The sequence below is a fragment of the Poecilia formosa genome, unplaced genomic scaffold (assembly GCF_000485575.1).
Source record: "Poecilia formosa unplaced genomic scaffold, Poecilia_formosa-5.1.2 Scaffold72, whole genome shotgun sequence".
Classification (NCBI taxonomy): domain Eukaryota; kingdom Metazoa; phylum Chordata; class Actinopteri; order Cyprinodontiformes; family Poeciliidae; genus Poecilia; species Poecilia formosa.
This window is the reverse complement of record NW_006800011.1, coordinates 2,325,330-2,342,455: the sequence shown is the minus strand read 5'-3', so window position 1 is coordinate 2,342,455 and position 17,126 is coordinate 2,325,330. Positions and strand designations below refer to the sequence as shown.

The 17,126-nt window shown below is 36.3% G+C and overlaps 2 protein-coding genes across 4 annotated transcripts; both read right to left on the bottom strand.

The window, feature by feature from the left end:
* Window positions 1–497: 497 nt before the first annotated feature.
* Window positions 498–6,573, bottom strand: LOC103140554 (coiled-coil domain-containing protein 106-like). Of its 3 annotated transcripts, none has more exons than XM_007555749.2 (5): window positions 6,409–6,573; window positions 2,856–3,068; window positions 2,542–2,751; window positions 2,259–2,465; window positions 498–1,466 (listed from the first exon to the last, which is right to left on the bottom strand). In XM_007555749.2, exons 2-5 carry the CDS (start codon window positions 3,061–3,063, stop codon window positions 1,087–1,089), a joined length of 1,005 nt encoding a protein of 334 aa, XP_007555811.1. In that variant the 5' UTR covers window positions 3,064–3,068; window positions 6,409–6,573; the 3' UTR covers window positions 498–1,086. The 3 variants fall into 3 exon arrangements, with proteins under 3 accessions (XP_007555811.1, XP_007555812.1, XP_007555813.1); XM_007555750.2 differs by having other exon boundaries at window positions 2,856–3,063; XM_007555751.2 differs by lacking the exon at window positions 6,409–6,573 and adding an exon at window positions 3,985–4,076.
* Window positions 6,574–8,084: 1,511 nt separating this feature from the next.
* anxa13 (annexin A13) lies at window positions 8,085–16,201 on the bottom strand. Its single transcript, XM_007555747.2, has 11 exons — window positions 16,068–16,201; window positions 14,629–14,704; window positions 13,721–13,815; window positions 13,458–13,628; window positions 11,983–12,016; window positions 10,412–10,491; window positions 10,149–10,217; window positions 9,969–10,070; window positions 9,429–9,504; window positions 9,227–9,339; window positions 8,085–8,511 (listed from the first exon to the last, which is right to left on the bottom strand). The coding sequence occupies exons 1-11, from the start codon at window positions 16,080–16,082 to the stop codon at window positions 8,392–8,394; spliced, it is 951 nt and encodes a 316-aa protein (XP_007555809.1). The 5' UTR covers window positions 16,083–16,201; the 3' UTR covers window positions 8,085–8,391.
* Between the last annotated feature and the right edge of the window lie 925 nt (window positions 16,202–17,126).

Here is a 17,126-nt window from a genome sequence, read left to right as displayed (position 1 = left end):
TGCTGTGGTGACACCATTAGCTGAGGGTGCTTCACAAAGTCATGATCTAAAAATATTCATCTGGAGCATCCAGCTGCAACTGAGTGCCTTCAAAGCATTTCATTGGTATTTTATGCAAAAAGACAAACAACATAGTGGAACCGAGAATCAGGCATTTGTTTTCAGTCATTTCAGATTAACTGTGAGTTTACTGCAAATTTTCCACAGAAATAGTTAATATTGGGTTGAAGCGATGCTAACTCCCACCTGCAGGTGGCAGTATTTTCTACTTCTGCTGCCTCATCCTCACTGTATGATGAGCTTTTACATTGTATATTTGATCAACGTAGTAAAACATTTGGAGGTAGAATTGCAGCGAAACGCAGTTCTACAAAGTTTTGACTCAAAAACAAATGCATGCCACACTTTTCAGCTTCCTTACAATTAAAAATAATATATACATGTATAGTGTTTACACACGTCTGTTACATATGTGATACATGAGCCACATTAATTCCACTGTTTTCCAGCTTTTATATCTGTTAATTGTGATGATTTTCTAATGACAGCAAGACATTTACATTAGAATATGAATCAGATATAAAATAAGGAATGTGGGTTTAATGAAAAGTATCTTTAATTCCTGCCTACAGGTTATTTTCAAACGGTATTTTTAACAGACCTCATCAAAACTTATTAAATATGGCTGTATTATTCTGTCAGGCTCGTTTTAAATCGTCCTGAATGTAAACAGAGGCAAATAGCAAAATATTTTAACAAATAAAATGATTTTTTTTTTCACAAAAATTTGATAAATTATGCAAGTCAAGCACCACTATTAAAAATCAAATAATTGGAAAAAAGAAACCTGAAAGTCCGCCATTTTGAAATAATTTATGAGAATCAAATAACAGGTGAATGCTGCCATCTGGTGGATATTTCCGCTACTACACAGATAAAAACTTCTATGAGTTTAACTGCTACATTTTCCCCAGAAATAAGTGACAAAAAAAAAGAATAATTAAAGGATGTGCGACATAAAACAGCAGCTTCAACTGAAACAAAGCCCATCATCCCTCTCTTCTTTCAGTTTTTATTTTTTAAGCCTCAGCCTATTAAGATGCTCTCTGTAGCATCCCCTAGTGGCTGCATGTGAGAATGCAGCACCCTGGACCTCTTCCCTGATATGGGCAGCAGCTGGCCATTCGCCTTCATCTGGTCAATTTTTCTGGACAGTTCGGGGTCGCTGTCGATAACCAAGGTGCATCTCTGAGCGTAATTCACCAGAGTCTCTTCTCCTTGGCGAAACTGGCCCACCAGGGGGATCATTTCCTTTCCGGCAAGGTGCAGCTCCGCGATGGACGCCGTGTTGGCGATGGTGTTCCTGTCGATGCCGTGGTGGCGGAAGGCTTCACTCATGCTCTTCTTCTTGATGAAGGCTGAGAGGACCTGTTTGTAGCGGTTAATGACGTACAGGACGCCAGTGGCTGATGGGACAAAAACAAACAAGATGCTACATGAGACGCTATTATATATCGGCTTACTATTAATTGTCACTTAATGTTTTATTAGATTAAATTTAGTTCCAGTGGGTTAACTAATAAGGTCCGCTTGGACTTTCTTTTAGTGTTGTAGTTTGGCTGCCATCCAGCAGAGGGCGCCGCTGGTCATCTTTAAGCGGCGCTGAGACTAAATCCCGAAACGGGAAAGAGAAACGGTCCAAACAGGGTCCGGTGGAGGATGTAAAATGCACTTTATGCGGTTCGGTTTTGAAATATAAACTCTCAACAAGCTCCTTAAGTGTTTATATTAATAGCTCTCATTAAGCCGAGGTTCTGCGTGACGGAGCAGCGACGGCATGTTATGAAAGCTTTAGCCCTTTATGTTATGTTAAGACGGTCGGAGCTAGAGAAAAGTCAAGAAAACGATTTCATAAAACCTGATGTTTTATCTATTTTAACCAAATTGAGCGTATTCACTACAGATCCTACAGATATAACTTTTTCATGCTGATCTACTTTGTGTACTTGCTGTTAAATTATGCGTAACAAGGTGCAACAGGACTGGTTTTAGTGATGTTTGTGTAAAAAAAAAAAGACTCGCCTGTTTTCACCCTGATTCACAATAAAATGTTTGTTTTTTTGTGTGGAACTTTTATGAAAAATTAGCTTTTGTTTATTACAGCTTGTGTGGAAATATCTCCAAAGTGCTCAAACAGATCTGCTGAGGCACCATGAGGTCAAGCTAATGGTCCTTTAGTTTTATTAACATTTCATTACCTCTCTTCCTGCTGTAGTCTTTCCCTTTCTTTGACCTTTTCTTGTCCTTGTGGTGTTTTCTCCGTCGGTGCTCACTCGACGCTGCCGACATGTCAGAGGAGTCGGACGCCTCCGAGCCGCTGTCGCTGCTGGCCGAGGAAGAAGAAGAAGCTCTTTCTCTCTTTCGAGATTTGTTTTCTGAATGCAGCATTTTGCTTGGTTTGGGAGCTAAAGACACAAAACACCAAAATAAAACCTCTTAGTCCGTTAAGACAGCTTCCTTCAGCTGTACGGATTTACTGACCCTCAGTTGCTGAACTGGGTGCAACAAACGGCGCCATGGAGCGATTGGTGGTGAGGTTTTCAATCTGACTGCGCAGAAACTTGCGATCCTGCATCAGGTCCTCCACCTGTCGCTCCAGTGCTGCGATGCGCTCCTGCTTGCTCTCCAGCATGCACTGCAGCTTTGTGATGGTGAGCAGCACCCTCGGCGGTAAGCCTTCGAATGATGAAGCTGCTCGTTACAAAGAGAAATAATTTATTTGATGAGAATTTGGTGATTTGCTAACAATTAAATGATTTAAAAAAACATTAAAAATGAATAGTTTCAGCTCTTACCAGACATGGCGCTGCTGGGAGTATTGTCCTGAACGGCGTCGGAGGACGCTCCGCCCTGGAAGTTTTCCCACTTGATTATCCGGAGCTCATCCTGCTCTTGTTTTAGCCAGCTAGAAGAGCAGAGCCGGTCCTTGGACCTGACGGAGCTGGAGTCAATCTCCACACATGGGGAATAACCGGGTGGCTCCTGTTGCCACATGGACGACATCTAATCTAACCAGGGCACAGAGAAGAGAAATATTTACTGAAATGATATCCGATAACTCTGCCATGATGGCTGATAACCAATATTCAATATATTTTCCTAACCTTTAAACACTGTAAAAAGTGACCATACAAAAGACATTGCTTCTCGGCTTCAGTTAAATATCTTACAATCCTATTTTGCATCATTATCACAGTTACATGACCAAATAAAAAACATGTGCTCAACCCTTGCCTCCTCCTGAAACATAAAGGGCATCAAGATGGAAATAAACACTAGTTGTTAATATCGCCAGTTTTTCTTATTGGACCAACAGTCATTCAACATTTATTGAACAAATTTAAAGGTAAAAAATGGTGGGGGAGAGAAATCCCCAACATTGACTGATGCTGATGTTAACACCGATATATCACACATCCCTATTTTGTTTGTGCTAATTTATATTATTATTGTTTAAAAAATTACAGATAATTCACCAGTTGATAGATATCATTTTTATATTCTTATTTTCCATTTGTAGAACCATCTTTAAAAAAATAATAATAAACTGTAATAATTAAAATAGCATTGTTTTATGACGGCTGCACCTGCACAAAGAAGGTCCAGGATCCGAGGTAATGGATTATTTTAGCATTTATGAAATGAATCATGTTTAATAAACAATAAGTAAACAAGCAATTATTTCATAGTGACAAAACAAAATTATCAAATAATTTCTTATAGTTGAAACCATAGCGGAAGACGCTATGCTCGAAGCTAGTCTCCTCCGGAAGTCACCGCCGTCGCTAAGCAGCGTATCAAACACTTTACATTCGTGCTAGTCATCTATTTGAGGATATTAATGACAACGTTTTATTGTCATTAAAGTTCTGTATATGTTGCCAGTGGCCCCAGTATCGTCTCTTTTGTTAAATGCAAACATACATTGGAGCGGTTCCTGGTGCCGCGATGCCATCTTGGAAACGTTCGAAATCAAACTACGGCGCGTACATCACGTCATCACGCAAATACGTCTCATGTTATTGAAACCATAGACATAATATAAGAGTATATATTATATTAATATATTTATATTATGTCTATAATTGAAACCGACAAGCGGACTCGACAGGGAGGCGAATTCCAAGACCTACTTGCAATGTTTACCTCTGCTAGACGTTAAACTAACTCTGTTTATGGACACATCTTTCCATTTTATTTTTTTTTTCATAATTAACAAATCAGGGATGGTTTTTGCATGCTTCTGCACCTTTTATACAAATAAAAGAGACCGTTTTAATGACAGAAACTGAATTTTTAAAAAGGAAATAAGAAATTCACATTCATTACCCCGGTGAACAGCAGCATTAAATACATGCAGGTGGCTCGTGTAATTTCTGTGTTTAACAACTAGCTGCTTTTGGGGGGGGGAACTGAATCTGTTTCCATAGCAACAAGAAACAGATCATGCAATTATTACATCTGTAACTTGTAATTAAGAGAAGACCTTGTAATTAGCAGATCATTTACAAAAAGTGGATTCACCTTTATTATGAGGAACTGCAACATGACTCTTCATGCTGTGATTCCAGTGAAATGATGACGTAAAAAGTCAAACGATGGGTTTTTAACTCGTTTCATGTTCAAAAAGACACACTTTATTCCATCTGATTAGGTTGAATGGATGAGAAAAAACAAATATATAACAGCCTGACAAAAATGAAAGCATATTTAAAGGGAAAATGTCAATTCAACATTAAATAACATGAAGTAATGATTGTTAACTATGAGTTTGTGATTCTCCAACAATTACTTAATCCACTTTTAGTTATTCAGATGTTTCTTGTAATAAAGCAACTAACAGTCTCAACAAACAGAGCAGCATATTTCATGATGTAATTCACCAAAAAAAAAGAAACATGTTTAATTGAGTTTTCTTTAAACATAGAGATACTTCAAGTTCACTGCATTCCCAATAAAACAATAAATGCACAGTTTCCTCTCATGTCTTTACTTATGGACTCCCTAACTTTCCAGTGGTGAAAAAAGCTCCACATGACCTAAAATCAAAGTATCAAGAAATCAATGATTACTGACTGGCAGTAAAGCCTTTGTACTATGACTTAATCCACATTTATAGAAAAGTTAATAATTTATTAATCCACAGCCACATGAGGTCACCTTACATATTTATTACAACGGGAAGAATCGTGCATGAGATCAGAAAATTTTGAAAAGAACAGGAAAGTCTTCTACTTATTGGTTATTGTATTAAAATGTCTACATTTTATTTTTAGCATTGATGATTATAGTTGGTTGTTTATTTGCACAATAAAATAACCAACCAGGTTAGATCTTAATCTCAACTGGGAAATTACAGAAAATACTAAAATTCAGGATTAGGATACTTGGAGTGCAAACAAACCTCGGTCTTGGTGAGTTAAAGTGAACTATGGTGAAGGTCGAATGCATGTGAACAAAAAGCGGACCAGAAACAGCTCCAAAAGCAGGAAGTGGACTACAACAGAGGGCATTCTGAGTAAATACAACCAAAACAAACGCAACAGGCTGTCGCGTTATGGACTACCTAACTTTCCAGCGGTGAAAAAAGCTCCACATGACCTAAAAACAAAGTATCAAGAAATCAATTATTACTGACTGGCAGTAAAGCCTTTGCTAATGCTATAGCTTTTGTCTTTGGTCTTTTACCAAAGACAAAAGAGAAATCCTGCTAAAATCTGATGCTACTCTATTTTTGTTTACATTTTGTGAAGAAGAAAGATGTTCTTGGTGCAGCGCCCATGCTTTCCTCCATCCAGGACCTGTGTGGGACTGGGGTCAGGAAAAGGGCAGCAGACCCCACACATCCTGGACACAAACTGTTCTGAAGTGGTGTGTTCAAGTGTTTGACATCTGGATATCAAACTGTTGAAGCCAGTTTTAACTGAAGCAACCAGATTTAATGTTACATCACAAGAACTGTGTTTTCTGATTATAACAAGGGCGTAATACACTGTTTATACACATGTAAAGATGAATTAGTGTCACATATTTGACGCGTTATTACACCAATTTATTTGCGTCAGTTCCAACCGGGATAAAACATAACAACTAGGCTTAATCCTTAATCCTACATCTTTTTCTATAAAGATGTATTCTCTGGATACATTTTATAAAATTTATATTTAAAATGACAGAAATTATAAAGCATCCGCATAACGTGATTAAACCTATACAAAGAGCAAACCCTTCCTTCTTGCAGAGGTTTCAATTACCTACAACCAACATGGATGCTAATCACCGTAATTACCATCAAAATACGGGGGAAAACGGAGGAAGGCGGTCGGTAAAACACGCAGAAAAACCTACCTTCACCTGAGTCCAGATGCTCAAATAGAGCCTGGTTATGTTCCAGGGTTTGTTATGATGTTAATTTGAAATACAACTCCCCGTTTGATCGAAATACAAACAGAGAGAAGAGGCGAAATGCGACACTACACCAGGCATGTCTGGGAGAAGGGGGCGGAGCTAAGGGCTGCGTTCACTGAATGTCGTACTTGTGACAACTATAAGGGAAGCGTTGATTTGTATCGATTCTTTTAAACTAAGTAGACCAGATATTTACTGCAATGTTTGTTATAGTTGACAATTAGACTGTTTTGTAATCTAAAACTGCTTTAGATAAAGTTTAAAACAGCATGTCATGCTGTTTTTTTTTATCATTAACCTAAATAAAATCTTACCCGAAATACACACAAGCGTCAGTGAAAGCAACTCCTCAGTTTTGTTACTTTTGTTCGTTTTTTCGTCTTAATTCGCGTCTTTAATTTATAACCTTATTTTTATGCCTGCACTAAAAGCATAATCTCCGGAAATGAAACCATCACGTTTGCATAATATAACCATCACGTTCATACAACATATAGTCACGGTCATACAACACAACTGTCACGTTATAACGTGATAGCGTCGAATAATTATTTTCCTCCCCGATAGCAATACGCTTCTGTATAAATCTGAAAATGTCGGAGCCATATTTAAAAGTCCTGAATGGATTTTTGAAAAATTTGAAAACAAAAAAACACTTGGAAGCTGATTAGTTTGACTGTGATTCATTAACATGTAAATAAAGCAGAATCTTCATTTAATCTGTTTTATTGTCAGTGTGCATTTTATGAACCATAATCACCAAAATGAACACAAATAAAGGCCAGAAATGAACACCTGTGTGTTTTTGAATTGAACAAATTAACTTTTCGATTATATTATGATTATAGAGATGCTCTAAAAAGCAGTCAGGCTGGTAAAAATTGTGAAATCTGGACTAAGAAATAAAAGAAACCCAAAAAGAATGATTATACAGTAAACTTTATTAGGCTAAAACTCTTTGGCTACAAAGTGTTTATGTTGTCAGTATTTATTGTGTCTATTAATGTTGAAATTTAAGCTGCCATAAATTGACACAAATAAAATAAAACATCAGATTATCTCCGTGTTAAAATTCAGATAATCTAAACACAGTTAATACAGTATAACGTCTGCACTGGCTCTGTAAGTATATTAATCTCTGTTAGTAAGAAAATACAAAACAAGGTTTTAATCAGGTGAAATGTACTTGGATTTGTCAAGGCCTGCTTTGCAAAAGCACAAAATCTTACCAAGTAATTTTAGTCTAGTTTATAGTGCAAATATCTTAGTGCAGTTGAAATAAGACAAACTAATTTACAAGTAAGTTTTCTGTAAAATTAGGAGCTTATTTTCAGTAAATAATGGCAGATTAGTTCATTTATAACATAAAAAAATGTCTTGTTATAAGTAAAATTATCTACCAGTAGAACTAGTACTTTTTCGTCAATATTAAAGAAATTATTTACTTAAATCAAAGTCCTAAATCTTTTTAAACATTTGGTTGTAAATTAGTTTTGTCTTATTTTAAGTGTACTAAGATATTTGCAGTAGAAACTAGACTAAAATTACTTGGTAAGATTTTGTGTTTTTGCAGTGTTGTAGTTCAAGATAGAAAAAAAAACGCAACATAAAGCAAATTATGATCATTTCAAAAGTGACTTCATTGTTTCTTTCATGATAGTTCCTTCATTAACAGTCAAAACCTTCAAGAAGAAACAGAAACTTCATTCCAGATGACGTGATTGCATAAGTGGTAGCAGCAGTGAAGAGGTGATTTATGACATCACTGTGACATCAGCGGGGTTTCACTTTTACTACAAACACAGAAATCTTAGTGTTGTTCTAAATGTTAAGAGCTAAAAATGGATCCTGGTATAAGGGAGATTAATTATAATAGCAGAGACTGAGGAGTTTCAGTCGGCTAGATGGAAACTCCTGCAGCTGCTAGTGGCAAATGGCCAGCAGGAGGCGCTTGAAGTCGCCGCTGCACTCGTCCCGGATGGCGTCCTTCAGAGACACGTCGTACTTCTCCAGGTACATGTCTTTGATCGTCTCCAAGTCGAACTGATGGGGGAAAGGAGAGAAATTATTTGTCTATTAAAATAAGTTTCCTGACAATAAAACCAGATTATGGCACACTGCCCAGGGTGGCATTTGATCATGGGGTGGCACAAGAGATTGAAAGGAAAAGTTAAAAAGTTTAGCCCAGGAGTCACCACATCTAACGATTATTTATTGCATAAATGTTATCAGAAAGTAGCAAACATACGGCAGCATATTAGGATCATTACAGACAGAAAAACAGAAAGGAAAAGTAAATTTCTGCCAAAAAAAAATGGAGAAAAATCCAAAAATGTTGACATTAATATTAGAAATGCTGAGTTGAAAAAGTCAAAATTTGCTCAAAGAAACTCTGACATTTTTAGATTAATTTCAGATATTTTCTACAAAAAATAAATAAATAAAATAAATCTTGAAAATTCATGAGTTTGAAAAGTCAAAAAATTGCTGGAAAAAGAAATTAATCTCATGAATTTTTTGGAGAAAAAAAACATGAACATTTCTGAAACTGATCTCAAATTTAGAGTTTTTTTCAAGCAAATATTTGACTTTAGTAGCTCAGAAATCTCCTTGTTTTTTCTAGAAAATTTCTGAGTTTTTCGATGTAAATTTGCTCTTTTTCTCTCATCTCCAGTGGCCCTAACACAGACTAACGCTCTTTAGAGCTGGACTCCTCTCTGTGGTTTTGGCTCCACCTGGTGGACATCAGAGTAACTACCTCGGAGCGGCACACGATGATCCGGATCAGGGTGTCTTCATCTGTTCCTGCTCCCTTCATGGCTTTGTGCAGACGCCTGGCGAAGTACAGCTGCGGGTTTTTAGCCACTCTGACTGCAGGGCGAAGAAAAGACACAACATTTACGACTTTAAACATTTAATTTAAATCTAAATGTTTAAAAAACCTTTCATCTCTTTCTTACCAAGAGCAGTGTAGCATTTCTTCAGTGTTCCAGACGTTTCGTTGTCAATAGCGTCCAGGATTTCAGTACCAGAAAGCTGCCAGTGGAAAATGATTTGCATCAGAAATAAACTTTGTGTTTGTAGCTTCAAAAAGTCATAAAAGAGATTTGAGGAAAACTGCAGAAGAGCCTGAATGAAACCGATCAACTCAAGATTATGAAATTAATCTTAGAATGACTACCTTTTTTGCATAATTTTGAATTGAATTATGACTTTTTTTGCAGAATTCTGACTGCAAACTCAGGATTATTACTTTCCTGAATTTTGAATTTAATCTCAGAATTATGACCTTCTTTCCTGAGAATTATAACTTTACTCTTCTGAGATTAAAGTCCTAATTCTAGTTTTTCAGTGACTTAATCCTCTTCCATTCTGAAATCAAGATTATTGATTCCCTCCACAATTAATCTTTTGTCTTTTACAGAGTAAATAACCGTAGTGTGAGCTGCCTGCTGATATACTGATAGTCTGAACATATAATCTGCTGAGGCTGCTAACACCTGCTCATATATCTTGAAGGTGGCCTGCAGCTGCAGGTAGTTCCTGCTGGCCAAGACGTAGCTGAAGGTGGATTCATCCGTCCCAAAGCGACCCTCGCCGGCCTGCAGGACACCGGCGATTATTAATTGCTGATCGTCATTGATTGTAGATTTTTGTTAATGTGAGGATGGAAGCGGCACCTCGAACAGAGCGGTGGCATCTTGCTCCGCCAGATCCTCGTCCACATCGTAAGTCTCATCTCTGTTTCCCTGTAAGGAGAGCAGATGTGAGGCTCCATGACCCCGTAGTAATCAGAGTCAGGCTGGACTGAGGCCAGTGTGTGTGTGTGTGTGTGTGAGAGAGAGAGAGAGTGTGTGTGTGAGGGTCATGACGGGGTGCAGTGAGAGTGAGCTCCGTTTCACTGCAGGAGTTGAGTTTCCTGCGCTGAGTGGAAACTCCGTACCTGCAGCAGAGCCATGAGGAGGTTTCTAACGTCTCCGCTCGTATCGCTCTCGATATCCGCTTCCAGGTCACGCTCATGCACTAAAAAAACACAAAACAGGAAGTTTTCATCTTTCAGGTGACCTGTCATTCTTCCTTGAACAGATTACGATTGATCTACTGGCAATTCAAAACACGTTTGTTACATTTTTTGCACAAAATTATTCCTAGATAGTGAGATTTTAGTCTTTTTTAGCACCTTTCAGAATGAGCTGTTTTAGAGGGTCTGGCCCTTTAAATCTAAATAATCTGCTGATGGCCACGCCCCCAAGCTCAACCTTACACTTGCATGTGAAAATGGCTGCTAACAGATTCATAAATATACAACCGTATATCTTTGAACAGCAGAAGTGGAGCCTCCTGCACAATCAGCAACAATGTAGCAAGTGGTTTCTGGATGGTAAGTCAACAATAAACCACTTGTCTTTTTCCAGCAGCCATTGTACATTTCATTTACATTTTATTGCTGTCTCCATAAATTGCATTTAATGATGTTAAATAAAAAACAAAGAAACTATCAGAAATGTTATTTTTACTATTTTCTCCACTATTTGCTCCACATACAGCAGAAAAACCAGCTGATCAAACATGCTGGATTTCCACTGGGGTTGCTAGTTAACAGGAATATGACTTAGGATTTTGAAACGGCTCATTTTCCAGACACCAAAAATCGTCCGGGTGGGGATTTTTAAGCCGTTGGACTGTTTTTAGAATTAGCTGCGACTCAAATGGAAGAACAAAATCGTAAAAAAATTGAATTTTGCATTTTACACCCACTTTAAAAAGATGTTTTAATTTTATAATCAGCTCTAATTTGATGAATATAATACATTTCTCTGTCTGATATCTAAATTCTTCTGTTCTTCCTTTGCATGCAGAAACAAACCTAAACAACAAACCCTTCCTCATCCTCATCTATGGCTCCTGCGTCATAATCTGAGTCCTAAGATTCTTTATCACTTTGTAAACTTTAAAAACTGTAAAAATTGGTAGGTTGAAGTAAGTAGGTATTTTCTTGAAGCCACATCAAGCAGAAATCCTTAAACACAAAAGTATTTAAAAAGTGTTGGACGTGAATAATTTGTTCCAAAAATGATTTCCAGATGAGTAAAAAGTAAATCAAACATTTGAAGCTTATGAGGAACTCATACACTGAGAGTCTGTTGGAGCAGCAGAGACGCCTGAAAGCTGAACCTTATAATTAACTGAACTGACAATAACTGCTCTGCTCTCTGTCATTAGATGACTAGTCTGTATTTTTCATGCATACAAAGCCCCACCCCATAAACAGTTTAATTTAACTAAATCAAACTCAGTGTAGTGAAAAAAATGAAGCATTTTTACTCGTTCATGCTGATCTGAAAGGTTTGGCTAGTTTTTAAACTTCAGTGTTAAAGGAGAAGTTGGAGCCGGATGGGCTAAACAAAGCTTCACTCAACAATAACCAACCATTAGTCACTCTGACTCATTTCCTTTAAAAGCTGACAGGAAATACTGTATGAATAGTATGAATTATAAAAATGCACAACTTACCCTGAAAGTAGCATTCCTTAAACAAGGCGATGTCCTGTTGACAGGAAACAGAAACGCAAATATTAGGAAAAATTTTTTCTCAAATTACTGACTAGCTCCACTAATATGAACCTGCAGACAGAAAGTGGACCGGTTCTTATTCTGGAACGGTGCTGCTCATATCACATGTATCCAAATATTGTCCTCAAGTGAGAGTCAAAAAGTGTTTGGTAAAAAATTTACTCAACTACTGAGTAAATGATCAAATTATTAATCATTTAATGTTTAATAATTACATCATCAGATGGACCAAAATGTAAAGTTAAGTGGAAATTTTGGTATTTTAAGGATTAAAATGAAAATAATTCATTTAAATAAAAAAATAACAAAATCAGGCAAAAGAAATGTTTCCAAATCAGTTTCTTTCAATAAAAAACGTTAATAAAACCTGCAGGTCTGTGTCTGGTGAACTTTTGGTTAAAACATTTTTGTTTTTCATTCAGTGGATAGAAAATCCAGAAATTTTACTCAAGTACGAGTAAAAATACCTCATAATAAAATTACTAAAGTAAAAGTAAAAAGTACAGCGCAGTACAAATACTCCTAAAAGTATTTTTTTTTTCTAAAAAGGTACTTAAGAAAATGTAACTGAGTAAATGTAACTAGTTACTTTGTAACTGTGGCTGATAGTGGCTGCATGTTGAAGAAGCTCTGATACTTTAGCTCTGATTTGTTTTGTTCCTATCATTATTTTCATTATGTCCAAAGATGATGTTGCCTGTTCACACATTTGAAATGTCATAAATCAAAAATAAAACAAACAAATCTGTTCAAGAAAAACAGCAAAAAACAAAAATAAGAAGCTGCAATATCCAGACTACATAACGGTGCACACCCTTAAACTATCATGTTACTGGTTCATGTTTTGATTCGATTCCAGCAAATCAATTAGAATAAATCTGATTAGGCAGAAATAAAATTAAGTGGACCAGGCTGAAATTTCCTGATATCTATGTTTGCTAAGGCCACAGTGTGGAGATGTTAAATAGGATCAAAAGTATCAGTCTGGAGAAAAGCAAGAAAACAAAAACAAACAAAAATCACAGCCATCAATTCTCCTGAATTGATAAAAACAAAAAATGGAAACTTTCTGGACTGAGAAAATTTTCAAAGAAAAAAAATTAAACATCCAGGTCAAGTTAAAACCTCAAAAACTTTCAAGGAAGATGAATTATGATTTTAAAAAATACCAAAGAGATGAAATTCTTAGCAAAAACTACAGGGTGTATGAGAAAAGAGAAACAATCAAAGCAACAAAAGTTTCTCCATTTTTTTCTAGAGTTGCTCCAAATTATTTTATTATTGTGCAAAAAAAACAAACCTGAATGTGCAATTCACACAGAGTAAGGAAGTCAAGTACGGAAAGAAAGGAGATTATCTTAGGATACTCCAGAGGATCCGTAAAGAGTTGTGTTAAAGTTAAGATGGCGGCTCACAGCGTTGGTGGCGGTGCAGAGGATTTCCACCAGGACGTCCTCGTCGGTTCCCGGTCCCTTCATGGCCTTCCTGAGCTCCTTCACGGCGTAGACGACGGGCGGATCCAGCATGGCCAGGATGGCGTTCTCGAAGTTGCCCGCTAGTTCACTCTTCAACACATCCACCAGTTCCTGACATGCGAAACAATAAACAGAAAGGATCTAAAGATACGCAGAGAAATGACGCGGGTTTTCTTTAGACGTTAACGGAGGAAGTCACTCACATCGTCGTATTTTTCAAAATAAGCCGCCTTGATTTCCTGCCGCTGCGCTGAGCTGCGGTTAGCCAGGATGTCAATGATGGCCTGCTCATCGGTTCCTGAAAGAAAGACCCAACGGAGCAGAACGAGGCGGGAATAAAACCTCAAGATCATCAGTTATTCACACCTTTCAACATTTATCTCATTACAACCAAAAACATTTTATTTATTTTGAATTAAATTTAATTCACTAGTTTATTTATTTTTACAAATAAGTGTGGATTTAAGTTTGGACTTTGACTAGGCCATTCAAACACATGAATATACTTTGACCTAAACCTTTCGATGTTTAGGATCGTTCTCCTGCTGGATGGTGAAACTGTATAGAGGACAAATTGTGACAAAATTTCCAGCAAATGTCTTTATAGAGTAAATAATGTGCCAAATGTTGTAGCCAAAAAATAAAAAAAAATTAAAATAAGACTTATTTTATTCTACAGTGTAAGATAAATTCATATTTATTATTTTCAACAGTATTAATTTGACATTATTACTAAAATTTCAATTCAATTCCAGTTTATTTAATCATGTAACAGTAAACAATGTTATATGATAAAAATAAACAACTGTTGTTTTGTATTAAGGTTCCTTATTTATATTTAATTGTCCATTCTACTTCCAATCATACTCTTATTAATTAGTTACTTTTCTAATTTGTCTTTTTTTATTTAATAACTTTTTTCCGTTGTACAAATATTTCCACATTTCTTTTTTTTGTTTTTTTCCCCGACTCTTTGCAATAATGACAGCACAAAGGTTTGAATAAAACTTTCATGTACAAACGTTCAACTTTTGAAAATTTTAATGTTGTTTGTTCTTGCGAAAATAAAAAGGTAATCTCATAAATATGATTTACAATATTTGAAACCTACCGAACCCTTTGCAGGCTTTGCGGATGGCCTTGATGTCTGCCACCACGTCAAATTCCTCGTAGGGAAAAACTGTGGGCTGCAGGAAGATAACAAGGCTGTTATGCAACAGATACTGATTAGATCAAACTAATTATCATTTAAGCCGAGATTCAGAGCTGCATGAAGCAGCAGGCGGGTTGGGGATGTACGGTTAAGGCCTCAGGTTGAAGAATTCAGGCCCTAAAGTCCAAAAACAAACCTGGTTGGGTGATAAAGGTAATTATCAACCAAAAAAAGGGTTTTTATTTCAAATTAATGGTCGCAGAGAGTAACATACAGAACAGTTTCACTTTCCTTTTCCATACCGTTAATGAACAATGACTTTTTATTTCGTACTCTCTCCTAAGAATGAAAACCACAGTTATTATTGTTTGTCTTATGAATGTTAATGAAATTATTTTCACTACTTCAAAGCAAAATAAGGCACACACATGGAATGTCATAAGAGAAAGTTTTTAATCCATAATTTTAGATTTTAGTCATAATTTTGAAATTTTAACTACAAAATCTTTCTTTATTTCATTTACCATGACTTGAACCTCAAATTTTTGAACTGAAATATCACAATAATAAAATTAAATCTTAAAATAACTGCCTTACATCTCCTAATAAGGACTACATCCCTAAATTATAACTATATTTCTTGATTACGACTTTATTTCCAATTAATTTAATTAATATTTCCTATAATTAATGATTTTTAAAAAAACATTTTACTTTAATCTCATAACTGTAATTTTGTCATCATTCTGACTATTTTATGTACTCATAGCTTTATATTTACAGTAATAATTAACTTTAATATGACTATATTTACTCTTTTTGACTTTAAAACTAACCTAGATTTTTGCAATTATGACTTTAAAGCTCCTCTTTATGAATATAAACGCCATAGTTACGAATTTTACAGTCACAATTATTACTTTTATAGCAGGTTTTCACGCTTACATATAATTAACTTAATGAAATATAATAATTAGAACCTCATCATTACTAAGAATTAAAATCTATTTACGCTAACTGACTTTAAACCTCATAAAGAAACTACTTTATTTTCTTTACGTAGCTTACGTAGAAAAGAGCCCTAAACCCCCACTAGTGGGATCCACAGACCCCCACTAAGCTAACGGAGAGGCATTCCGCAGAGGAGTGGCTGTTTCCTCTGACACGGCGTCTGTCTCACGGTGACTCTTAAAGAAACATCACTTTTTCATATAAATCAGAAGCTCTTTACTTCCTCAGCAGCTTACGCAAAAGCGTAAAATACAGTCTCTATGCATTATCCGTCACGTCACACGACGCACTTAGCAAAACCCAACGGTTAAAGGTTGAGATAACATCAGAACTGAGATAAATATGATAGTTTTCGGAGATAACACTAAAAAACGGAGCCTACTTACTTGACAGTTGCCCATTTCTTTTCCTGCGGTAGCGGATGAAGTGGTCGGCGGCGGTGGGTCTTTGGGAAAAATCGTCCCCCCGTCGCGAGTCCAAAGTGCGACCCGAAAAGCAGTGGGAGCCGGAGCGTGACGTCACCGCGGACCGTCCGTTAACTGTTACGTTCCCTTGTGACGTTTTCCCCGGCCGGAGCTGCTGGCTTTGAAACACAGGCATGAAAACCTCAACTATCCCTTTTTAAACTACCTCTCTGCTCATTTTATTGGAATAATATTGACATATAAAGTCAATATACAGTATTTTACAAAAATGAAATAAAATACTAGATTCAATTCATGGCCGGCTTAAGCCTTTTTGAGGCCCAAAGCAGATTTCCATTGGATTTCCCCCATACTAATATATTAACACCTCATTCTTTATCATTCCTAATTTACTGTATGTGTGTAACATACCTATTAAAATTAGCATAATTTATAATTATTTTAAATTATACCAGTGTTATTGTGGCTTGATTGTAATTTTAATCAAATGAAAGTAACACCAACTGATACATTTACAGAAAACAAGTTAACAAGTCATCTTATATTTCAGCAACTAACAGCTGGAAGTAATCAACCTATTATTTGAGTAACAACTATAAGAATAAAGTATAAATACTAGTTTTTCCATGTATAACAGTATTCGGACATTTCAGCAACAAGGCAATTTAATGTGATTTACATCATAAAAACAAATAAAATACAAAGTCATAAAATACAAGAAATATGAATAAGACATGCATTTATTCAAGCTATTTTCAGTTCATTTAATATGCAATGCCGCCATATAGGGTGTTCAGTTCCCAACTTTATTCAAGCTATTTTCAGTTCATTTAATATGCAAGGCCACCATAGGGTGTTCGGTTCCCAACTTTATTGAAGGCGGAATGTGGTACCAGTCTATGGAAGAAACAAAGGGCGCATTGAGAATCTGTAGACTGTAATGTCATGCTGACAAAGCACCCAGACTCCTGTTTGGACCTCAAACGCATCGTATTGGGAGCCTGACAACCTCCTGCTGTC